Source organism: Nothoprocta perdicaria, unplaced genomic scaffold (assembly GCF_003342845.1).
Source record: "Nothoprocta perdicaria isolate Ctin4 unplaced genomic scaffold, notPer1 scaffold_138, whole genome shotgun sequence".
Lineage (NCBI taxonomy): Eukaryota > Metazoa > Chordata > Aves > Tinamiformes > Tinamidae > Nothoprocta > Nothoprocta perdicaria.
In genome coordinates, this window is record NW_020454516.1 from 1,383,260 (window position 1) to 1,408,513 (window position 25,254).

General features: G+C 39.9%; 1 protein-coding gene and 1 long non-coding RNA gene across 2 annotated transcripts; one reads left to right on the top strand and one right to left on the bottom strand.

The window, feature by feature from the left end:
* Positions 1-4,374: 4,374 nt before the first annotated feature.
* MDH1 (malate dehydrogenase 1) lies at positions 4,375-16,101 on the bottom strand. The gene is made up of 10 exons (XM_026033988.1): positions 16,090-16,101; positions 14,830-14,988; positions 10,319-10,417; positions 9,870-9,966; positions 8,768-8,943; positions 7,409-7,531; positions 7,091-7,267; positions 5,897-6,010; positions 5,564-5,653; positions 4,375-4,977 (listed from the first exon to the last, which is right to left on the bottom strand). The coding sequence occupies exons 1-10, from the start codon at positions 16,099-16,101 to the stop codon at positions 4,852-4,854; spliced, it is 1,173 nt and encodes a 390-aa protein (XP_025889773.1). The 3' UTR covers positions 4,375-4,851.
* Positions 16,102-16,258: 157 nt separating this feature from the next.
* Positions 16,259-21,135, top strand: LOC112942966. The gene is made up of 3 exons (XR_003248503.1): positions 16,259-16,392; positions 16,698-16,778; positions 21,014-21,135. It is a non-coding gene; the product is annotated as an uncharacterized LOC112942966 (long non-coding RNA).
* The last annotated feature ends 4,119 nt before the right edge of the window (positions 21,136-25,254 follow it).

Sequence of the window (25,254 nt, forward strand, 5' to 3'; positions counted from 1 at the left end):
AAAAAGAGGGAGAGCAAGACCTTSATCTGCACAGTTCTATCCACCAGTCTGCTAGGGCTGCCTGTAACTCCTGTAACTCCACTGGGACTCTCCTAGGTCAAAGAACCAAAGCTGCAAAGCGCAGCCATTTAACATTACCTTGCTCCAAGCTCAGGCCTTGGCTACACTTTAGAACAAACACATAAACAGGCAAGGAAGAGTATTTTGGTTTTTAATATTCTGTTAGCCACTGTCCTAGTCTCAGTGCTCTTCTCTTTGAGGTGGGACTRCTGAGGGCAGAGCTTTGGCCAAGAACCTCAGCTGCTCTGAGGACCTCTCAGAGAGGAGAACCTCTTCTTCTGCTCCATGCAGAGCGGGTTGGTAGAGCCTTCCAGCCTTGTCGTCTCCCATTTCACACTCTTGTCTCAGCCCTACACTAACATGTCCTCACCTTTTATGCCCAGAGGCAATGGAGTGTCATCTGTTTTCTTCCTTTACACAAATTTGCTACCAAAACCTCAGAGACTTTTGTAATGGTTGTTTCCCTCACAGTTATCTTCCATCAAGGGTTGCTGACAAATGTTAGTTCCGTTATATAGAAGGGAACGGCACAAAATGCTTCTCATGGAAGCATATTCTTCTAGGAAGACCAGGTGTCAACTTCTTCTAGACTTTATGCAGGCGAAGAAGCAGAAACAAATGAGCTATTATTTATTGCACATCCTAGTGAATAGTCACTGCTGACAAGAAATCTAATAAAGCCTTGCTCCATTTTAGGTAACAGGAAGCCAAAAATTGTAAAACCAACACAAGTCTCATGTGCAAATTCAAAAATATTGCTACAGGGATATTTACACTTCAGGAAATTTGTGGAAATCTTGCTGAATTAGATTTTTTTTTTTTAAGCAGTCACTTTTTTTTGGTATAAAGTCTGGCTGCATTTCAGAGGGACAACACGCACAGGATTTAATGGATAAACGTACAGAATGTATATGTGACAGGAATCCTCCTAGGGAAATCGTCAGTCACTTAGTGTGCACCTCTGAATGTCGAGGGGGACGGGCATGTTGCTGACCCAGCAAATCCCTCTCTTCTAGCTCCATCTGGAGGCTCTAAAAAAAAAACTATTTATTTATTTATCTGTTTATTTATTTATTTAAGTGTTTCCCAGTGCAACAGAAGCCTTATCAGGCCTTCCCGCCCCCCCAGGCCCTTGGCTGTACCACACATAGGAGTCCATTTTGACTAGAGGGGTGGCACAGGGCATCACAACTAGCTGAAACACCCCCRTGGGATACAAATCTCTGCTACCAAAGTTGGTTGTAGTGAAGAGGGACCTCTCCAGGGAAGTTAGTGGGCATTTGGGCAGGAAAACCCAGAGGGAGAAGCCACAGAAGCTGGGGTGTGAAGCGGGGAGGTGGTGAGATGGCGGCAGTGAAATGGCGGCTGCGGGTTGKTGGTGGTGAGATGGCGGATGAGCAGCACAGGTCTCCCTGTGGGCCCATGTCAAGCGGGATGAGCAAAAAGACGTCCTTGGAGCTGAGGAAAACACCCCCAAACATGGCCCTGGGGTCTGTGAGCTTCTCYTTTCCTCATGAGCAAGGCATGCACGGCCTTTCTTTTTGAAAGAAAGTAGGCACGGGTCTCCAGGCAAATCCTTCATGGCATTTTGTTACAAAATACTTGATGATTGTGGTTASCAGATTTGGAGAAAAGCAACTATGCAATAGAATTTTTAGCAAGAAGAGCTTTCACAAGGCTAACACAATGGGACTTATTTCTACCCAAACTTAAGATCACAKCTTCCTCATAAATTTGTTTACCTTCATCCACAGTGCTTCCTTTTAAGCAGCTCATTGCGCCTTTCTTACTCTGATTCAATACATGTCAAGTGCCTCTATAAGGCTACAACTTGAAAATTGTTGGAATCTGTTTTTCAAAAACACTTGGTATTTGAGCACAAAATAATTGCCTGAATTCTCAGTTGCAAATAGTTACGTTTACATCAGTGCCTCTTTCATTTTATCCGAGCTGTTCTTATCTTCTAGGACTTACTATTCGTAATGGAAAATACATCTATAAATTACAAAAATCCTCAAAACATGGACAGCAGGAAAAAAAGAGGAAAAATGCTAATAAACTCTTTCAGGAGATCAGAATTATAAATCCATCTCACTCCTTCCCGGTGCTTTGAAAGCACCCTGCAACTGAGCTATTCTGTTTTCTTTCCTGCTATAAAGCAAGCTTCAAATCCTACGGATCTGAAAAGATGCCTCATAAATATGAASAAAGTGCAGATTTTTATGTGTCTGTATAAGGAACGGGGCAGATCCATTGTTTTGGACTCATTCATAGGGCTAGAGTTTCTAGCTTTACTTGCAATCACTGGTTTTTTGCAATAGATACAAAAAAACTTGAAATGTGTCTTTTGTTCATTCTGCCAAAAGTGTAGTTTCTTCTCTCTATCATTGCTGGAAATGGAAAACTCTTTGGAAAACACATAAACACATAAAGATCAGGCTAATGTTGCCTTCACTAGCATGAAAGCTGGATTTGCAATCTGCTGTGTTCTTTAGGACCTTCTTATGCCAAACATGCAGGGATTACATGACAAAACACATACCCCTTATGCTGAGCAGGCTCCAGCCTTCCCTGAGACTCTCTCTGCCGTAGCATGAACTTTGCCAGGTCCCTAAATTGTCAATTCTTCCATGTAGAAACCTTCCAGAAGTAAATCTAATTCTAATCTAATTCCAAATTCTAAATCTAATACAATTCAAATCTCCRAAAAGGCCTGGATCTGTTTTCCCCTACACACTCTCATTACGTAGTTGTAGACAGCCCTAAAGACTCCCCCAAATCTCTGTCTGCTCCAAGCAAACCGAGCTCTATCAGCCACTTCTTTTAGGTCATGTTCATACTCAAACATAAGGAAAAAAGTAAAAAAAAAAAAAAAGTGCAGACACATGAATACAAAGAACACTTAAGCAGCAACCCACTATTGCAAACTCTCAAACCAATTAAGCCTGCAAGCAACGAGCATATCAGACTTCCTGTTAAATTGTTTGTCGTGGAAGCCAAGGGGAAATAAAAACTCACCACAGGAGCAGAAACAAATTGGAATCATCTCTTGATTAGGTAAATACATCATGTGATAGCTGATCAGGGACCAAGTTTAATTTTGTAGTTGTTCTGATACACAGAGTGTATCACTCACTTTTGTAGAGCATCACTCTACAAAAAAAGGTGTCTCCTGGAGAAGGTTGCTTTAACAGAACCCTTAAACAACCTTACAAGAGCTTTTAGAATTAAAAATAAATGAAGGACTTCTTTCCTTCGGCAGTGTTTATTAAGGTATGGCAAAAAACCCTACTGCAACAACAGTGTGATTTATTACAATTTTTTGACGCAGATGCATATACTTTTTCCTTTCATAAGCCTGTACCTTTCAAAAAGGAGTAAGAAAGTGCATTGTGGCATTTTCTTGCACACATATTTTAAAATGTGCAGTCTTCAAGTGTGATGGAGAAAATTACTGGAATTTTCTTTCCAGTCCTTTCGGTCCCTGGGTAGAACCTAGAGTTTTTGGGCTTTGTATGAACATGAGAAGACATTAATCACAGTACGAGCTTTCCCTACCTCTCCAATTATCCAAAAGGTCTGAAGACAGTTGTTTTCTCCATGGATAAACTCTTAARGATTTAGAGGAAACAGAGGAAAAAATATATATGCTTAAACAGCAAGGATATAGTGCAGTAGTATTTAAGGTGCTTACATGCACTCCTTCCTGTTCTCCCCAAGTCTTCTGTTCTCTGCCTTCTTTTTACTAGAAGAACAACCTGGCATCCCATAAGAAAACTGAAACCCACCTTAGGTAACACAGGTAAAACATGCAGCTAGAAGAGTTACAGCAATATTTACTTCTTTACTTGCAAGGGAGCAACTACAGAATGAAAGAGATGGGATTGCCTCTTCCAGTTAGAAGTTTGGAGACTGTGCTAGTAAAGCAGTCAAGCAAGTATTATTAATCTCACTTAAACAAAGGAGTCTGCTGCTCCTGGGATAAGAGGCTTTGACTGCCTTTGGCTGAAGCTAGAACTGCTTTTTAATTTTAGCATTGGAGAATACATCTGTCCAACTACTGCTTTTAGCCTAGGTCYAACTTTGACATAAAACAACTTTGGTTAAAACCAACCAAAAGGCTAGTGGACAAGAAAACTGCTTAGATCTAGTTTCCTTACCATTCAAAATAGTCTTTTTTTTTTAAAGCTGTACTACCATACTCAGCCGGCTAAGTAACTGAAAYGCATATGTAACCGAAATGTGTAAATAAAGGGCAACAGACCACTCTTACYATTGTGTGATTAAGCATCTTTTAATATTCCTATTGACAAACATTGTAGAGCATAACCAGAGTGAACAGTATACACTCTGAATCTGTTTGTGCACAGAAAGGTTTGATTCACTGAATTACTAGTTCAAGGAGAACTATTGGCATTTTGCTTTCATTTTCAGTTAAACAGATAGCTGCAAAACAATCACAGGCTAGGACGTGTTCCAATAGTGCCATGTTCTAATCAGAACCAAGTTTGTGCGTTAATAGCCAAGACTGAGGCAAATAATTGTTCTGTATCATACACAAAAAGCTAACAGTATCGAACAAAGTTTGGTCAACAAACTAGTTTTACTTATTAACATTCTCTTTGCTAATAACCCAACAGGCACAGCAGTACCAGTAAGCATATGAACTTTAAAATGCACAGTTGCTACGGACAGTTGACTTGAATACAATAATAGTGTTTGGTAGCAGACTTAGAGACGACTTTTAGATTCTTCTGCTCTTAAGTGATCGTGCAATTCTCCATCATCTAGTCATGCACTAGAAAGGAACTCCACAGCAGTCTCCTTCTCTTCAGTTAGCTCTTTAGCAGTCAGATCCATCTTCTCACGAGAAAAGTCATTGATAGGAAGACCTTCAACAAACTTCCAGGTCTTGTCCTGTTTGGAAAAAAGTCCATATGATGAGAAGTATCATTCAGGCTGCATAAAGCTAACTTTGCAGCGTAGGCACTACAAGAAATAAAGCACTAACTATGAAGAGGATTTTCAGTTTGGCTAATTTACAACATAAGGCTTGCTCAAAATGAAATGCAACATTGAGTTAGAATCTTAGTATAGTGATTCGTATTGTTCACCTCCACAAAAAAATCCTATTTTACTTCAGCTATATAAAGACCTGAACTTGCAGACCAGTCAGGGGTAAGATTACTTTCTAACAAGCAATCCACATGGTCAGACACAAAGCTCACGACCTTAAAAACTGCCTCTGGTAGAAGTGATTTTTTTTCCCATGTAAAAGAAAAACATCAACTAGTAGCTAGTCACAAGAGCCTCTGCTTTTTTAATCACTATTTGACAACTACTAATACAAAAYGGTTTATAATGGTCCTCTCTGTGAAAAACTACTAAAAGCCACCTCCCAGCTATTGCAGGCTCATAAGTAAAGCACTAGTGTTGACAAGCTCATATAAGTGTTCACCTAGATCTTACAGAAGATCGTTGGTCTTAATTATGGTCTAGTTACCTTAATTACAACAGGGAATGAGTATAGCAAATCTTCAGGGACACCATAAGAATTGCCATCTGAAATGACTCCCATGGAAACAAATTCCCCCTGGAAAAGAGAAGAGTCAGTCAGAGCCAAGTTACTTTTCACTGCTAGAAACTCCATTATATTTAACATACATGTGCATATATATATATATATATATATCTAAAAGCTAGTTTATTATATATGTATGTATACATATAAACATTCTTATTCCAGAAAAACTGATTCCTCCCTCCTCAGGCATACATTGAGGTCAAAGGCACTGGTATTAGGCAAACAAGCACTTGCTCCAGTGCTGCATCTTACCGCTGGAGTGCCAAACCAGATGTCTCTCACATGATCACAGATAGCTTTGGCAGCTGACATGGCACTGGACAGCTTCCTGGCCTTGATAACAGCTGCTCCACGTTGCTGAACAGTCTGTAGTTACAGGAGGCAAAACAAAAACAAAACAAAGAAAAAAAAAACCTTCAAGTCATTAGGCAGCAAAATCACAGATTGTTCTAGATACTGTTAGTAAATGTCCTAAGGAAAAACCACCTTAAAATCTCCTTAATCAGTCAAGTTAGAGATCTATCAGCAAATAAATACAATATGCAATCTAGAAAATACAGTTCAAAGAGTTAGAACATAATGGAATGTTTCACAGGCTTAGACAGTTCTTAAAACCTACTTTATAGCTAGCAGCCTCTCAAACTACCAGATCTCTCAAGCGTAGACCATCAGGATACTAGACACAGGTCAACAGTAACAAAATTTGTGGAGTAATGCTGGGGATTTAGTTTTAATTAGCTGAACAACCAAGGGAACTACTAGTGTCCATCCTTCAATATTTAATGCATGCAATTTATTTAATGCTGAAAATTCTTTAAATTAACCCCCTGTGCTCAAGACTGTATTTAAGAACTGCACTTAGAATCACAATAGCTGATGAAATTTTAGTAGATTTTAAATAGATGTTGGTAAGGTTCTATGTGACCCAGAGTCCAACTCAGAAAGGAGCAATTATGAAATCTCCTCCTGGGCAAACCACCCACTCCACTGTACCTAGATGTACCTGCCTCCTGCTGTATGAGGAAGTGTCTTTACATTACACAACATTTGCAAGTGTTTCCTAGATTTTTTAGATTATTTTTAAGAAATGCTATTGGAGAAGCCATAGATGCAGATTTGAAGGGCAGAGAACGAAGTGCGGCTTTTCACCAAGGTGAACCATCAGTAGCGCCCGTGTGTCAGATAATGAGTCACAACTAAGCTAAGATCAACATTATTTTACTGAACAGTATKAGCATCCTAAACATACTTCTTTATTAATATTTACTTAAGTTTCACGAGGTTTTTTTTCAATAGCAAACAGAGACAAGCCTTGAGACAATTTGTTCTAGTGAGATAGGAAGAGTTGCTTCACTAAGTCTGTTTATAWAGTTTACAGTAATTTTTTTTTCAAATGAATTGAAAACAGAGGCGCAGAAAGATCATTTAAACAAATCAAAATCTTACCAGGATAAAGTCTCCCTTCAGCCAGCTGTCATCTTTGATAGCTTCATAAACTCCAACTTCCTTCCCTTTCACATTTACCTTGGCATGGTTAACATCTGGATATTGAGTGGAGGAGTGGTTCCCCCAGATGATGACATTCTTCACATCATTAGCAGTCACACCAAGTTTCAGGGCAATCTAATAGGGAATTAAAGAAAAGAAGTAGATTCTATTAAGTTCAGTTTCTTAACTCACAGTTTCTTTGAGAGCATTGCTCACTTTCTATTTAGCAGCAACATGAGGAAACATTCTGCCTTGAATAGGTTTTGTTTGTTTTACCTGAGATTTAGCCCTGTTGTGATCCAGACGGGTTAAACAGCTGAAGTTTTCCTTCGGTATTGAGGGGGCAGATTTTGAAGCAATCAGGCAGTTAGTATTAGCTGGATTCCCAACTACCACAACCTAAAAAAGGAAACACAGGGGAAAGCCAATCAGGAAAGATAAAGAAGCAAAAATAAGTCAATATTTGGTCAAATTGCTGTTTCTGTAACATGGCTCCCGTAAGTGAAATATAGAAAAATTCAGTAGGTAAGCCACGATTCTGCCTTCAAAGAAATCGTTAAGAAGTTATGTTTTCCAAATCCCTTGCTGTCTGCAAGATTGTTCTACGTGAACCTTGTTCATAGTCACTGAATCTTCTGTAAGCGTACAAAAATATTCTCTAACTAGCTGTTTTCTTAATATTGTTTCCAAATGTGACACTAGTCAGCCATCATCTTATTATAGAAGGTCCCCCAGCTGGCAGTTATTTATATATATAAAATTGTTTTACAATTAAGGCCAGAACAGTTGCTTATCTCAATATTCATAAGCATTTTGAAGTAGAGTACCAGGCCTGAACTTAGATCCATTTATTACTATGGGAAACCGTTTTTCTGAGACTTCCTTCATCTACTCATGTGCCTCAAAATGATTAATATCCAACTCCATACAATCTCAATCACACAAACTAATCTACAAACCTCCCTTTGTATTTCCCTTTTGAAAAGGAATTCAGTTAATTTTCCCTTACTCTGCAATAGCCACATGGATAGTTTTTATCCCAACTGTATGAAGAAGCAAACAGGTCTTTAGAATCAGTAGGAAGTTCATCAGCAGAGGAAGTAGACATTAAAAGTCAGTTACAAAGCACAGTGGSAGTCTGGGTCTGAGATTAAGAGCAGTGGGAGAGCAGCCACATGATCCCATTAACTGTGCTGAAGGAATCTGACAGAGAACAATTAAAAGCTTCCAGTGTTGCATTAAAGTCCAAAACCTAACAATCTAAACAAAGACCTTTTTGCAACTGTAATTCCATATCAATAATGAAGGTAAGGGTCATTATGTTAAAGATGAAGTAGGAAATTTCATGTGGATAATTTAGTTCTCTTTATATAGTTAAGATATAAAAAGCAGAAAACAATTCAGCTCTTTTTAAAAAAAAAAATTGCTGAACAACTTCACCTTCTGTCAGTTAATGTATGTAGATGATTTAATACTAAATATTTGAGTTATTATCTCACTGAACTCCAGAGAATACTCACACTCAAGATTAAAGGAAAGAATACAAGTACAGAATAGGACCATACTTAAACAGTATCATTCTACAACATATTTTTCACATGACTCAAACATTTAAAATTCAGTTTCTACATTCACCTTGACAGTCTTTTTAGCATACTTGTCCAAGGCTGCACCCTGGGACTTGAAAATTTTCACATTTGCCTTGAGTAAATCCTTTCTCTCCATGCCCTCTCTTCTTGGCATAGAACCAACCAGAATTGCTATGTCAAGATCTTTGAAAGCAACTTCCTCCTTGTCGGTTGAGATGACCTCTAAGAAAAGGAAAGAGAGGAAAAAAAATAGGATAAATACTTATGGCAATACACTAATGGGCTTGCTCTTTGTTTCATAAATAATATGTAATCTGATCTGACATGAGCAACACCTCCCCCCTTCCAAAAATACTAAGTATAGTCATTTGGCCCTAACTCCATTGACTAAATATTTGTCATTGATATTTGTATGGAGAAACAAAGAAACTATCTAAATTTTTAAATATAAATTCTGAAAACTTAGCAGAAAGTCCTGTTATCAAAAGATACCTTTTTCCCCCTCCCTCTTTAAATATATATACACACACACACRYGTGTGTGTACCTATGCTCTTCATTAATTTTTAGTGACAAGTACCAACACAAATGAAAACCTTCCTCTCCCTTAAGAACACTTCCAAATGAAGTACATTAATGTGTACAAGTGCATGTACTCAAAAAAAACACACTTTTTTTCAAGTAGCTATTGTAATAACTTCAGGAGCATCAACTGACTCCCTTACTTGCACTCTTTAAGAGCTTAGCTTGTTTACATGATGATTGATGAGGCATTTTGCTTTCTGTGTCTGCTTTCACAGGACATTTCTGATTTAGCAAAAACATGTAGGCATACAACAACAAAAAGTTATTTTATCACTATGCCAAAATAAAATATATAGAGCAAATTATCTGATAATTTGCCAGAYACAAAACTTACAATCCAGAAATGAATGCTAAAAGCCAAAATGTAGACATTTACAGTTTTCTACATGAAGTTAATTATTTTGGCAAGTAACATTATTTGTAGTTGCAGTTAGAGTTTAAGTTATCTTCCATAATATACAAAACCAGGAAAGCATCATCTAATATTTCCATCTGGYTAACATTAGCTGAGCGGTACAGAAGGTTATTATTGTTATTATAGATACAAGAAAAAGATCTGGCCACCTCTCAGCAGTGGTAGAGCACAGTCCTGCAGCTCCATCACCACACCTTCCAATACAGTCATCATGGGAGTGATGTCCAGCAACACAAGAATAAGAGGCTGTAAAGAAATGGTTTAGTGTGAATTACAGTCATCTGCTTTTAAATGGAATTTGTCTTGATACATGCTAGAAACAGTTATATTGTAAGGGATAGGAACTTAAAATCCATTTACAAAAAAAAARAAAAGAAAAGAAAAACTTCAGCATGACTAACAAGTTTTCACAACATGCAGCAAGACGCATTTTTCCCCACTCAAGAGCAAGTTACTTGCATATTGGTAAGCTATTCTGAAAACCTGTAAGAAAACCAGTCTAAAAACTTAGAAGAAAATAYGTTTCTTAGAGATTGCAAAGCTGACATTAGTCCATTCTATGGTGGGGAGAGAAGTGATAGTTCAGTGCATCRGTTACCTGTTCTTTGCCAAAGACATCTCCCTTGGCAATGCTGTAGAGCAGTGAATAGGCAATCTGCCCAGCAGCTCCGGTCACCAGGACTCTGATSGGCTCAGCCTGCAAGAGAAAGCAACCAAGGTTCACCCACTTGCACACAATACACTGTCACCCAGTTTGAGAGCTGTAAAAATTAATGGCTACTGAAGAAATAGTTCAAGTTATTTACTCTGGATGAAAGCACATGCTCAGCTGTGGAATACAGAGAGCTTCTAGGGTCCTGTTTCTATTCYGCTGGAACCCCCAGCAGCTCTTACTCGTCTTCCACAGAAACAGACCACACCTGCAAAAATGTACTAGCAAGAAGTGCTCCTGGAAAAGCTTCCAAAATGCCATGAATTAAAATTCATTTGCTCTTTCCTTTTTTAAAAAGAAAATCCTTCAAATAATGCCTTTTTAGCATAAGCACTTGCAACATGCACCCACTTACTGGATTATACCATGGCTTCCGTACTTCAAACTTACTTTGCAAGTTTTACAAGCTGTCACTTTTGCCCATTTTCTGATGCCTACAATAGTGAGGACTCTTGCTGTTAAGCATTTTGGATGTTGACTTGCCAGAGAAAACTTATTGAACACTGTAAGCCAAGGAATCTAGTACACTTGAAACCCCTTCCTAACTGAACTGTTACACAGCAGTTTAATAAAATCATGGACAAAAGCTAGCATATATTTGTTTACAATGTAATGCCCATTACATAACCATCTGTTACCAAAATGACCCAGAATTCCAAAAGACCTGGAAAAACTATGTCCTATTCTGTATACAAAATCTATTTTGTTAATCAGAACTAAACTTTGGAAACACTAGAGCTTAGTTAATATTAACAAAATAAAGCACRCCAAACGATATTCATAACCCAATACTTCATAAGCCTGCTCTTTTCATGGTRTTTTTTTTCCCCCAGTTACAACAGGGCCAGCAGAGATTGGACACAAAAAGGCTCTGACTACTCTGCTAGGATTCCATGCTCTTATTTTTTTTCCCCAAATAATTACATGAAGATCATGCAGATCCAGATCAGATGGTTGGGGCTCTTAAGCACTTCTCCTGCAAGCTGACAGTGAGGGAGCGGGACACTGCCTGGAAAGGCAGAAGACACAGGGAAACCCAAGAACAGCTCCCAGCTTCTTCAGGGAGGRTTACAAAGGTGACACTGCCACAAATTGCAGCTTGAAAGGTTCAGCTTGTGGACAGAAAAATTCTTGACTAATGTAGTACTGCAGCACTGGAACACGTTACCCAGAGTTTGTGCGACTCCACTCTTGGAGCATGGATCTAGTGCTGGCAAAAGTTCATACCAGACTGGCCCAGGCAATCTCCAGACTGGGAGCATTCCTGCCACTAACACTTAGGGGAAAATTACTTCTGGATTTGGGTGCATTTTTGCTGTAGAATTCACCTCCCCAAGCACAGCTGCATCATGCCAGCATTASATAATCATAAAAATAAGGTCACCTAGAAACTGCTTGTTTTTTACACTAAGTAAAATTACAGCATCAGTGATTAAGTTAAAACTACTAAATTTTCAAATCTAGAGCTTGTTTCTTCCCTGACCCCCATCCCGCCCTCCATGCTACAAGGATGGTTCTTAAATATTTTATAACTACCAGTTATGGTGTTGAGCTACATTATTCTTTTCAGAATCTGTCCTMCTGGGAGTCTCACCCATCAAGCCAAAACTGAGCAAGGAGAGAGGAAAAGCAGACAAGGAATTCTTGCCATTTTAAAGATCTCAAAACTTGTTYACTACTCTAGACATGCTCTAGAACAACAAACTCTATTTGAGATTACACTACTCTAGAGATTAGTGCAGTTGGCTATAGATATATATGGCCATATATACATATATATATAAAAAATCTATATGGCTATAGAYGTTAAAGCACACTTTTTATTGTGTTGACTATATAGAGATTCTCCTTACAGACTAAACGAAATAATGAGTATATATATATATAGTAATAGCTAATCATACTAGTTTTCAAAGTAAGTGCTGAAGAGTTAGTGTGCTGCAAAAAGTACGTCTAGGTAAAATTCGTCATCAGTAGCACACAGAAAGTGATCCCATGCTAAGCATGCCATTCCAGAACGCAGAACAGATTTTCTTTGGATCTGAAATCAACTGCATTTGACACTCCAGGATTCCTGCTGAAGTGAAAAGATGACTTGAAAAAGAGGTAGACTCTTGCCTCTTCACAACCCAGAAGCCAAACTAACGTAGGATTTCTTGCAATGTCGCAAAGGAAGACAGCCCGACTTTTTTTGTAACGTGCACTTTAATGTCTGATTCATACATAAACAAATAAATGTATAAGTCTCTAGTACAGCAACAGAAAGAGGAAAGTGCAAAGAAAAGCAGTAGGACTATTTTTAACTGAGATAAACTTAATATTTAGTCTTGTTAAAAAAAAAAAGTTGCAATTCAGCTCAGCCTTCCCCAAAAGTCATGCTTGCTTAGCATGATTTCTCCTGTCCTCCTCCCTCTTTTTTGAACGAGGGGAAAAGGGAAGAGACACAATGGCTGAGGAATGAAGAATACTATCTACTTTGCTACCGYCTTCCGATTCCAGAAGCAGGGTCAAGCACTCAAAAACGTTGCATTTTYAACAAAAGATATCTAGCTCCCCCTAGTAAAATGTAACTTACATCATGTATAAGAATTGGTACTATCAATTATCTGGGGCTGCTTTTGGAGGAAAGGCAGTGCTTGACTCTTGAGCTGACAATGTACCTATGACATGCAAGTTCTTTCTCGTCTCACAGAGGTTCCACGCATTCATGTTCAGGCATTTTAATCCAGGACTTGGCTCCTACATGGGGCTTAGATAAGAATTCTCTCATGCTCTGCTAACTGCAAGAGGTGACCTTCACTCTTAAGAACCCACTGACTGTATTATTTCTGATTATTCTGGCAGTAGCAGAGCTAAAATATTTGTACCATACACAACAGTGGTTACTACATGGCCTGTAAAATAGGCCTTCTAAGAAAGCTTACGACACCTCAGGAKGTTACACAGGTTAGTAAGAGAAGCATTAAGCAACCCACAATCTATCAGGAGATAGAGGATATCAGGAGTTCTATGTTCAATCTAAACAAGCAAAAAACCTTCCACTTAAATATAATTACTAAACTTTGTGCCTGCAGAACGCAATCATCTTACCATTATTTTTGAACATTAAAGTCAACCAAGCTACCTTGCTTGGGAAGAATGCTTCTCAGCAATGCAWAGGCTGCTGAGCTTTCTCCCCTCTCTTTACGACAGGGCTGCCCACACCATAAAAGTATTTGGAAATGCAGGAGAAAGTATCAACAAGAGAGCTGTGCATTTCAGTAACCCCAGCAGCAGCACGGTTCATAGACAGAATTCCAAARGATTTCTTTCCTTAGGAAATGACCTTCAGATAGGTGCCCTTTGAAAACCGCTTCCATTTCATTTAGCTAATGGCAACTACATCCAGAGACATATGATTTTGTTTCAGAAGTTCAATGCTTTTCCATGAGACAGCGGAGAAAACAATACAGAAAGCAAAATCAATGACATTCTAAAACAAAACCATCACCATGCTCTCCAAGGGGAAGAAAAAAAAAAAAAAAGAAAAAGAAGGAAAAAAAAGAAATTAAAGTAACATTTTCAACGAGAGGTTCTCTTGAGGACCAACAAATTCATGTCAGTCAAGGTAATGAAAGCTGAAGTCCAAAATAAAGCCTGTTATATTCTCATCACCCTTTAAGGTCAATATTTTGACCTTTAAGGTCAGTATTTTGGATAAAGGAAGAGYGGAAAGGTGACTTTGCCTTTACCTATAGATGAAATAATTAGACAAGTGCTAAAGCACACAAATTATCTTCTCTACAGCAAAGCAAAACCGAGGTCAGAAGAAGAGGGTCTCAAGCRTGGAGGTGGGGATGTTTTTGCAATTACAGAAGGAAGCGGGGGCTCTGTGCRCACATTTACAAGGGTATATACGCATCCCCACAAAAACGGCAGCAGTCACATGCCGCAGGAAGCCAAAGTACTTCCCATCATTTGTATGACCTCGGGGGACATCCAGAGGGACTCCTTGGCAGCTTGGAGAACCTACACGAATAGCTTGATGGYAGGCAKGRTCAAACACAGGGAGGAGAACACTTYGCAGGCCTTTTCCTCCAAGACAGCTAGCACACAAGGGAAGGGCCCCCMAAACCTTTAGAAGCAGGGTGAAGCTCCGGAAGGGGCACTCACGTAGCCGGCCACAAGGGAAGGTCACCCGGGGCTCTGTGGCCTCTCGGAGGGCGAAGGAAGCGGCAGGGGACGCGGTACCCGCAGCCGCCCCCTCAGCGCCAACGGCCGCGGGGCAGCCGGCGCCATTACGGAACCCCTTCACCCCTCGGGCAAGCCCGTCCCAACCGCCGCCCRGCGAGGCGCCCCTGCCTCGGGGGAACCCCCGGGGCTTGGGGACACGCGCGGGGACCGCGCACGGTACCGACCATGGCTGGGACGGASAGCGCGACCAACGGCCTCGGGGTCACCTCTAGCGCGCGGCTGCAACGGCGACAGTGCGGCCCGAAGGTACACCGGAGGGGCGGAGCAGCCACCCGCGCCGCCCGCGCGGCCGCCTGGGGGTTGTAGTCGCCGCTCCAGCCTTCCTAGGCGGCCCCTTGCCCAGCGGAACTACAATTCCCAGCGTGCCTCGGGGCACGGCAGCCCAGCCCCCGCACGCTATTGGCGTAGTGGTAGCGCCCCCCCGCCTCCATTCATTGCAGCGCAGCGCTCCAGGGGCGGGCAAAGCGCAGCGCCTTCCACTGCGCATGCGTCCGCGGCCGCCGAGGGCGCGGGGTTGCGGTAGCCCCTCGGTGGTGCGCATGCGCGCGCCGCGGCGCAGGCGGGCCGTGCGTTATGCGCGGGGAGCAGGGGGAGCGGGGCGCAGTGCGCATGCGCTTGAGAGGAACGGCGGGCTGGAGCCGCCCGTGCGCGCGGAGAGTACGTAGCCCGTGCGCGTGCGCAGGCGGCGGTGCTTCGCTGGTTGCTAGGCGACGGGGGGGGCGCGGAGACGGCGCGCGCGTGGGCGAGGCGCGCGGGACCGTGACCGTGACCCGTCCGCCCCGCCGCCCCCCGCCCTCCCCGCGCCCGGTGGGTTCGGGCGGGCGCCGTTTCCGCCCGGGGAAGGTGCGGGGCGGGGGAAGGGCCCCTGCGGAGCGCCGMTCCCCTCAGGGAGGCCGCGGTTCCCTCCCATCTTGGCTCCGAGCGGGAAATCCCTCACACGGGGCAAGGTCTGGTGTTTACCTAAGTCTTTCCCTTCCACAGATTTGTTCCAGCATAGCCCGAAAATTTTTTGTTTTTCTACTTTTTTTTTTTTTTCCTCAGTCCTTACAGTTGGAAAAAAATTGCTGAAAATCTAGGCAGAGTGTAAACTAGAAAAAAAATGCTGAAAATCTAGGCAGAGTGTAAACTGCCAGGGCTGAAATACGTTCCTGCAGTGGGTGTAAAGCATAAATATTCATGCTTGGCACAAGGGGTATTCACGCTTAGCAAGTCTGGTGCTTGCCGTGGTTCTGTCCCGTTTGCCAACTTCCCGAGGCTTTGCCGCGGCTTTTCCAAGCCTCCGGCGTCTTCCAGGGTACAGCGTCGGAATGGGGCGGTCTCGCTTGGCTCATTTCAAATGCCACAGTCCCATACGTTATACTGATCCATACCAAGCAATAAACAGGCATTTCTAGGAAAAAGGGAGATTCTACCAAAGTTCCCACCTGGGGATGCATTTTGCCACCATATAGCTGCTTAASTGAGCTCAGGCTTGCGGTAAAATGTATAAAAAGTGGAAGGGAGTTTAATATCCAGGCAGGCCTCCAGGATGTCCTGTGGTTGGATTGGATGGTGTTGAAGCTCTTTTCCAAACGTGATTCTATGTGCAAAGACATTCAGTGACCGACCTTGTTCACAGCTGGTTGTGCAGCCTGAACAAAGACCCACCTGACATCTAAATTTGTGGAAAACCTCTGAACTCGGCACCATCACWTCAACTGAAATTGTTTCCTTAACATTTTTTTAGGGTAAGCATGTTGAAAACTGATTTGTGTTGGGCAGCACACTCTTAGGTTTAATGAATTGCCATTAAGCCAGTGGAACTTTCTTTAGGTAAGGACTGAATTCTTGCAAAATAGTTTATTAAATTGGTAGTTAAAAAACAAAAGCAGAACAAAACAAAAATAAACCCCCGAAACTCAATCCTTGAGATGTGTTAATCTCCGTCTTTCAGAGACTGTGTTATTTTTGAAGGCCACTAGTAGTTTTGAAGCATATTCATAGAGTTCTTGCTGTGGTTTATATTTTAAAATGAATTATTTTCTGCTAACAGGTGCCTGTGTTCCTTAACTCTATTTTGGATGGGATTTTCGTTCTCTTCATTGCCAGCTACAGAAATTGATGATTTTTTAAGGTAAGTTTTTATATTCAGTTTCCAGTCATTTGGGAATTACGTTATTAATGCCTCCATTCATGCACAGTACTATTTTCTTTCATCTCATGCATTTGCTTACTTTTTTTTGTAACAAAAATGTGTCTCCTATATCTAACACTGAGTGATAAAAGTAACCTTAAAATAGTTAATAATATCTAAAAATTAACTATATTGGCACGACATCAATCATAGAAATAATAGAACTGGAGTAGTTTTACAAGTGTCTTTTGGATCTTGAACCAATGGAAAAATAAGTGATTTTTTAGACATAAAACATTAGAAAAAATACTGAAATGACATAAAGAGAGTCAAAAGTGTAATTTAAAAAAATGTGAGAAATCTGTAAGATAAGTGTTTTAAAATATTACTGACGTATAACATACTGCTATATAAAACAAGAACTCTATATAAGAAAAAATAATAAATATAGTAGTTTAGAAAACAAAAAGAGTTCAGTTTTCAGGAAGAGTCTTTTTTATACAAGATATATTCTTTTTGTGTTCCTAGTTTTCATGCCCAAAGCTAGTTTTTTTGCTGATCGKTTTTAAACTTCAGCTAATGTGAGACAGATGGCATTAAACATTATGAAGAATTGTGTTCCTTGTGTCCCATGGGACAAATCCCACGGGATTTTGTCCTGTTACGCAAATCTGCCTTTTTCTTGGTGAAACAGACACTCGGGCAACAATCTGTGGGTTTTGCACTTCACTGAGATCAATGTGTRCCGAAGGTTGATTTTGTTTTCTAACTTTTGAGTGAATCAGGAATATCTTCCCATGTCAGGTGGGCTGAGGGGAAAGATAATAGAAATTTTCCCCTTAAAAAAACCGTCTTTGGCAAATGGCATGAGTACTCTCTGCTCTGACTCTTCTGCTAGGCAGTTTTCCATGCCAGAGAAGCTTGYGTGTAATAAAGTAATTAAAACTGCCCATCTGTAGTCTGGACATCATGGATTCAACAATTAAGTGCCTTAAAGTAAATCTAAAAAAAATCTTTTCTTCACAGGGAGACTAAGTAAAGGTGAACCAATTTCTTTGAGAAATGCAAGTTGCCAATGAAAATCCAAAAAGAAGCATGGGGAATTATGGGTTGGCAAAAAAAGAATGTCGCTTTCCATTGATCACAAGCARTGCTACAGTTCCTTGAGTCATCTGAATTTTGGATTGGAATGAAATTATTGTGTTTATGTAGTGGGTTTCCACAGCATCTTCATAGCATTGCTGTTTAGAAGGAATTTAAATGAGGGTTTCAGATTATACCTGCCTACTTTAATAAGTTGCTGTTGAGGGCTTATGATCTTGGCTCTTATTATTTAAAAATTAGATCTTTATAAAAACGAAGATAATCCCGACAGATTTGTAAGGAAATAACTTTAGTCATTACTTTTTACCTTAAAGAATTTCATTACTAATATGTGAAAACACATTTTTAATACACTGTTTCCTGGGTGAGATTTTGAAATCTCGTTTTAGAAACTTTGGAAACTTAAACAGATTTTGAAGTGGCAGAACAGTCCATGGGTGGCTCCAGCGTTGCTTGTGGTACTGTCCATATTTGGTGTATTTATTGGTGTGCAAAGAGAGGAAGAATTCCTTCTGCTCACATAAATGCAATTACTCGATTTACTCAATTTCTGCACACGCTTATGTAGCATCAGTTGCCTCCATAAGGTTAAATCAGCCCCAACTCTTAGAAAAAGTATATATAAAAATTGAAGCAAAGCCCACAAATCCAGCTATGCAGAGGCTAATTGGCATGTCCATTCTGCATAAATTTGAGTTTCCTATGGCTCCAAAATACACATTCAGACATTTGTTTATTTTCAGTTCAGTGTGTCAACAGTAACAAGGATTATGCTGGAAGAAACTTGAGAACATGAATTCTTGCAGCCTCAAACTGAGAATGTGTGTTCTAAACTGATTCGTTTGGACTCAGGGTAACGTGTCTAACGCAGCCTTCCCAACCATTCCAAGGGGAAGGAGTGAATTAGCATGGACACAGATGACAGAAAAGGAAGGAGCTGCCTCTGCGTGAAGGAAGTTTCTCCTTAAGTAACTAAGCAAAAAGACCCTTGATTCTAGTGCCTTTTTTTTTCCCCTAGTTTTGCTTCCAAAATGATACTGCTGTATGTCAGATTTAATTTTCAMCCTGCTTTTAACTGAATTGAGTAACCATAGTAATACATTAATGCATGTATGGCAGAAAAGTTGGCTCTTAATTGGATAAAAGTCTTTAAAATATCATGAGTCCTCTTGGAAAAATGTTACTCAAGTGTATAGTGGAATGTATTTTTAATATAGGCAAACCCAAGTACATTTATTTCATGACAGATAATCCCATTTATTTACAATAATGGACCAGATATTGTTTTTCCCAAGTTGCAAACATGAAGCATTGCTATAAAATGGCCTTTTCGTTTTATAACTGTCCAAAATACACAGTGTAGCTCTCTGTGTATTAGCCAAGAGAGCTAGAAATGCACTACAGTTAAATTACGGGTTTGAATCTCCAGGTGGTGCTTGAATTCACGGTTGAAGACTGTAGAAATTAATTTTGCTAAAGCAAGAAACAACAGGACATTAAGCTACTATGCCAGCGTTAGATACAGGCTTCAAAATTTTTTTGCTGCTCAGCATTATTCAGTAATCTTTAACTCATATTGCAGGAAAATATTTGAAATTCCATTCTAACAATATCCAACAGCGAATATTAAAGAAGCATTAAATTTCAAATGCCTGATGGAAAATGTTCTCTTGCAACACCATGGGCATTTGGATCTCACTAGCATATGCAGTATTATAGTCTAATATTATGCTTTATTTGGTCTAAAATGAAAGCCCAATTTTAATTCTATCTCCAAAAACTCAGTATACTGCAGTGAAAAATAATTTACTTGATTTTTTTTTAATACACTGCAACTAACTTTAAAGCTTCCTCATATAAGACTCCCGCTATGGCTTTTTGTAATCTAACTTTCATTAAAACTTCAAATATATTCCTAAGGACTTATCCCAGTGCTGTCACTGCTCATTTGCAAGCTGTAAGATCCTAAATTGGCCACAGAAGCTTGTCCCCAATCTATGCATTTTTTCACTTAATAAGACAAAACTTTTCCACTTTAGAGTATCTTTGTAAATATATAAAATACAGGAACAGAAGATGAATGCACACTAGAGGTAGGTGATACACAAACCCATTCTGAGTTTGGCAARCCCATTGATTGGTTTATCTCTGAAAAGCGCCAATAAAAGCTTTATRTTTTTATAGTCTCTAAATGGCAGATTTTATAGCACAGCTATTTGAGCAGCRAGTTTGCAGCCTAAAGATTCTGAAGAAAGAACAGAAGAGCAATCCTAAAAGTTTGATAACCCCCCTAGCATAAATACAGTGCTTACTATATGATTAGGTACCTCAGTATCTCACAGAGTAAGAGCAAGTGCTATGGTTCTGTTGGAAAGCTAAGATCCACACTCCTCAAAAATAGTGGTTTTTTTTCCCTTATAAATGAATTTTTACTTCTGACTGGCACAAATATAAGCAGCMTCTGAGACAATGCCAATATTGTGATATTTCCTGCTTGTGACAGGGGTCTTTTTTTAAAGTATCAGTGGGCCACGTACCTGTGGAATTGTACCAGGGAGACTCGCCTGACAAATCAGAAAAATTTGGAAGCGCAATGTACTCAAGATGATCAAGATTTGTGATGAATGCACTTTAATAAATAKTTTTTGTATTTCATGCTGTGGTTAGCATGTCTGTGTAGGTATTCACATATCCTGTATGCAGGAGGAAAATAGAGCAGTGAAACTGCTGAGACTCTTCCCTTACAAATGAAAGACTTGAAAAACACACTAGAAACATATGTTGAAAGAGCTAGCCCGTATGGACTTCAAAAAGAGGAGTGTTGAATTTTTAAATATTGAAAGCCTCCAAAAAGAAGGATTTTGCTAGTGATTGGCTAGTACAGTAATGGCATCTCTGCATGGATCATCTGCAGGGTTGCTAGCAGGTAATAAGCTATTTGTTCATTGCCTTTGCTTGCGTTACACATTTCATAAGGTGCATTATGCATTTGGGGTCAAATGAGAAGTGGGCTGGTGGGGGGAGTCCATCAAACTGTGTAATAATTAAAATCAAAAGACATGCRGAATGCAAAACACTTGAAGGACACGAGCACACCACCTGAAATCATCTGTCCAACTTCTCTTCTTTAGGCCTTGCATTCCGGTTTTTGTGTGGCAGTAAGGTAGAAACCAAGGCAGTTGGAAAGCTGGGCTGCTCTCTGCAGGGCAAGGAAGAGAGAACATGCATCATTTTGACAGTGCTGATAATTTGGGGCTGCCAAGCCAATGCTATTCACACTGACATCCTCTGCTTTCAAACAATAAAGTAATATATTGAGGTAATTAAAGACAACTGCTTGTAATAGCAGAAAATTACTATAATTGTTTTGTTTTCCAGTTAACAAAAGAGTTTTAGAATTTGTGACTACATCCAGAGTTCTACTATCAGAATTCACAGAGAAACCTTAAATATTCATTGTTCCATTATGCTTTACGTCAATTATATGAATTGAACTCTGTTTTATTTAAAATATTTGGTCAGAACAGATTTTGTTGAAGTGCTCCTTTGTACTAATCTTACATGGATCTTTCTAGTAAAAATGTCTTTTTTTTATGTGAAATTATTAATTGAAGTAATGTTAAGACATTGGGGAGAATGATGTTTTATGGTCCCATTCTGTTCACAGGCCTGGATTTCAAAGCTTCTCCATATTTTGTCATGAATCTTGATACGAACTGTAGCACACGTTCAATAGAAATARACATTTTTGATGGTTTTAGAAGGAAAATCAAGATCACTCTGACAGTGAAAAGCAAGCAAGCTTCAAAATGCTGCCACTTTGCAGTGATTTCATCAGTTATCTCTGGGTTAATTAGAAAGCTTGGGCACTCATATGCAGCTTCCCTGTGTTCTGTGGCGTTTGTGGAGTGTCCGCAGTGAGATTTTTCCCTCTAAAGCTGGAAAGGCCTTTGCTGGCAAAAGAATTTTAAAATCTATTTAAAAAATCCATCTGTGATTTCTTTTGAAATGTCCACCAGATGTGAGACAGCGAAGGGGTGCATGATCTTTCCAAGAGCCTGAAAAGCTCTGGCAAAACGTGCAGCGGTGCTGCCTGCACTGACGGGTTGCTGCTCAATTAACGCTTGTTTTTAATTGTTGATTTTTGTGACTGGAAAGATTCATCAGAATTTAAACAGCTGTCATTAATCTCGAAAAAATGTACACGTATGTTTGTTGCTCTCTGATGCTGTGCTGTAAAATAATAGGGATAGTCGTGATACTGCGCATGTTAGGTGGTCAGTTGCTTTGCTACATTATATTGTCCATTTAATTTTTTTTTCAAATTACCCTTTTCTTGTCTCTTAATTACTTCAAACATCTGAATCCTTTCAGTGACATACAAAYACTCATTTAAATTTAATTGCAGTATTTTGTTTTAAGCATTCTAACAGTTCTTTTTTATTCTCTTTATTCTCCCAGTGGTTGTGAAATAGAACCTGAGGAAAGTAAAAATTTGTGATGCAGGGAGTATCCAGATGGTTCTCTAAATGCTAAAGCTCTAGATTAGCTTGGAGAGGACGTGGGGACAGAGACTACAGGAGAACAGGTTGTAGCCTTAGCTCTTGTCCTCTGATTCAAGCAGAAGTCCAATGTGGAAATATATCAATTTCCCACCTAAGCCTGGAATACCGTGGTGATGTTTATATGTATAACTCATTGTAGCCTTTTGATAGTGGTGTCAGGGATATTGAGGAGTAGTGCAGACCACCACAGAAATATATATTCCTCTTGAAGGACCTGCTTTTGAAGAAGTGTTCATTGCTGGGCAGTTGACCTCTGTGAAGAAGCTGCTGCTTTATCCTCATCTCCAGACTGTCTTGCTTGGCTTCKGAGGTTGATTTTGTAGTGGGTTATCAGCAGGTGCCACCCATCACCCCAAGTACTTGAATTTGTAGGTGGGGGTACAACTAGGGTGACTATCACTCAACACAAGCACCAGCAGTGTCCACTTGTAAAAGACAAAATTGCACAAAAAGCGCTAGCAATGTAGGTAACAGAGGGCTAGTGCATTAATATCAAGATGCACTAGAGGGCCCAGCCCATATATACATAAATATATATATATATTTTTTTCCCAAGAATAAAAATAAGTAGTAAACTCAGCAAAATAATGTGGAGCAAGAACTGCCAGAAGCCAACAAGACTCAAAACAGGCCTGAATGTGGAGAAAGGTGCCAGAGCGACTAATGCATCCAGGCTGGGAATGCAAGCAGGCAAGGATGTTCCWMCACCAGAGAGGGGATTAAGACACTTTGAACTTGGAAGCGTGTGATTCCTTCCTCCTCCTGGCGRGGTTCGGGGAGGGAGTGATGTCTTCAATATTATATCACCCTTCACAAACATTGCGTGCCGTGTCAAGTTCATTTTTCACTATCAGCTCTGGTGAAAAAACATCGTTATCTGTAGTCTAGCCTGGAGGTGACAAGAGATTGGAATCATTGTAATTAGGCACTCATCATACTGCAAAAAGATACAACTATCTTGATGAATCAGGATAAAAAACGTTGTCTTCCCCCTCCCACTTAAACTGCTCTTGCTGCCTCGGAGTGAATGTGGGAGCAGAAATGAGCTCAGCAGGAGCTGAGGAAGTGTCCTAAGGATGACAACTAAGGTGCAGCTCTCCTTGCAGAAGAAATTCAGGTGCTTTGCCCTTCCCAGGACACCTTCAAATRTTCTCAAGCCTTGACACGTATTTTCATGGTCCGATTTCCTTACGATTTTGAGAAATGCATGAGAACTCACTGCCTACACTGAAGGAAGAGCTATCAAACGAGCTCTTGTTTGCAGTTTAGAGCTGTAGCTCCAGGGCATGCTTGTTGCTCTAAGTATAAGTGATGWAAAAGTGGATCTGCCCAGCAAAATCAGGATTGTGGTTGGATACGCCAGAATGCAGCATAAGGAAGTTTATCCCTCTGGGGAGAGGCATTTCCATACACCTCAAAGTGGCTTTTGTGACCCTTTTAAAGCTGCCTTGAATCATAATTGGCTTTTGTGCTCATTTGCATGTATATTTTAGAAAAAGTGTACAGAAATTCCTGGAATACATTTGGCTTTCACCAGGTAGAGGCCCATWGCAATCTCTTTCTCTCTCTCCCCTCCTTTTTTTTTTTCAGGGAAAAATGAGTTACCCTTCATTCATTTTCTCTGAAGATGCATTAYTTGATCTCATCACTCATTGCTGCATCTTTCCTCAAAGCTCGCAGAGCATTCCTTGTGATTATTAAGATGTTAAATTGTTCAAAAATGAATCAGGGAATGGCATTTATTGCCCAGTAGCATGCTTGCTCTGCACTGGAGCCTTGCGATAACCACAAATTGTTCAAATTCAGGCTCCTAATGGCAATCTCTAAGTGCCTCTGGTTGGCAGAAGTGAAATGCAATAGATTTGGAGTGGATGGAAAACAGGTTTCAAGCTGTTTCGTGAAAGCAAAACAAAGAAGTACTCTCCTGGAGTGAGCAAGCACCAGTTTTGGTAATCATGGAAATGTTAGTTTTTCTGCACTGAGGTTTGGAATTACAGCAGTTAATCTGCAGTACTAAAATATGTTATAAAACTCCTGGATTTACAACCTTGGATATTTAACGAGAAATGTAAAAATATCCTGTCTTCAAATCCTTAACGGGAAGTCGAGTTAAGACTTTGCTTATACCATCAGCCATAATTTCCAAATAGGTAACAGAGACATTTTTATTTGGAAGAGGTTATTTCTGCTTTATTACTGACTACTGTAAGCAAAAATTGCTGAAAGTTGTGGGAAATGTGAGGTACCTGGCGATGGCATAATAGTGTCAGGCTTGGAGAGAGCAAATCTGTAAAAAATCATGTATGTTTGCATTGTATATATACATGCATAGCATTAAATACCAAATTTAACATGAATTACAATTCATGTTGCCATTTTGTTCTTAGCTTCATCACTTACTCGTCTGAGGCAAGAGTTTAGGGGTTTTCTCTCGAAAGAAAAATGTTTCCTTGTTCTTACACGTTGATGTATAGCTTTGTTTAAGGGAAGATGTTGGTGTTGCCTTTAGCACAAATGATGTATGCATTTGCATTTCTGGAACACTCTCAAAGTTTCCTCTTTCCTTTTATCTTCTCCATAGAATTAGCATCTGTTTTCTAGTTTATCTTTTCTGAAGATCAGCACAGATTGTTGATTACACACTGTAATAAATTAACTTGTCGACTCCTGCCATATTTCATGTTTATGTTATATATCTGAAAAAGGTTGAAGATTTATAGAAGACTTTAAAAATTAATCTGAGAATTACATGTTTGAGAACAAAACAATTTTTTCCTGGCTTCTATTTCTAAAAGCCTACTACATAA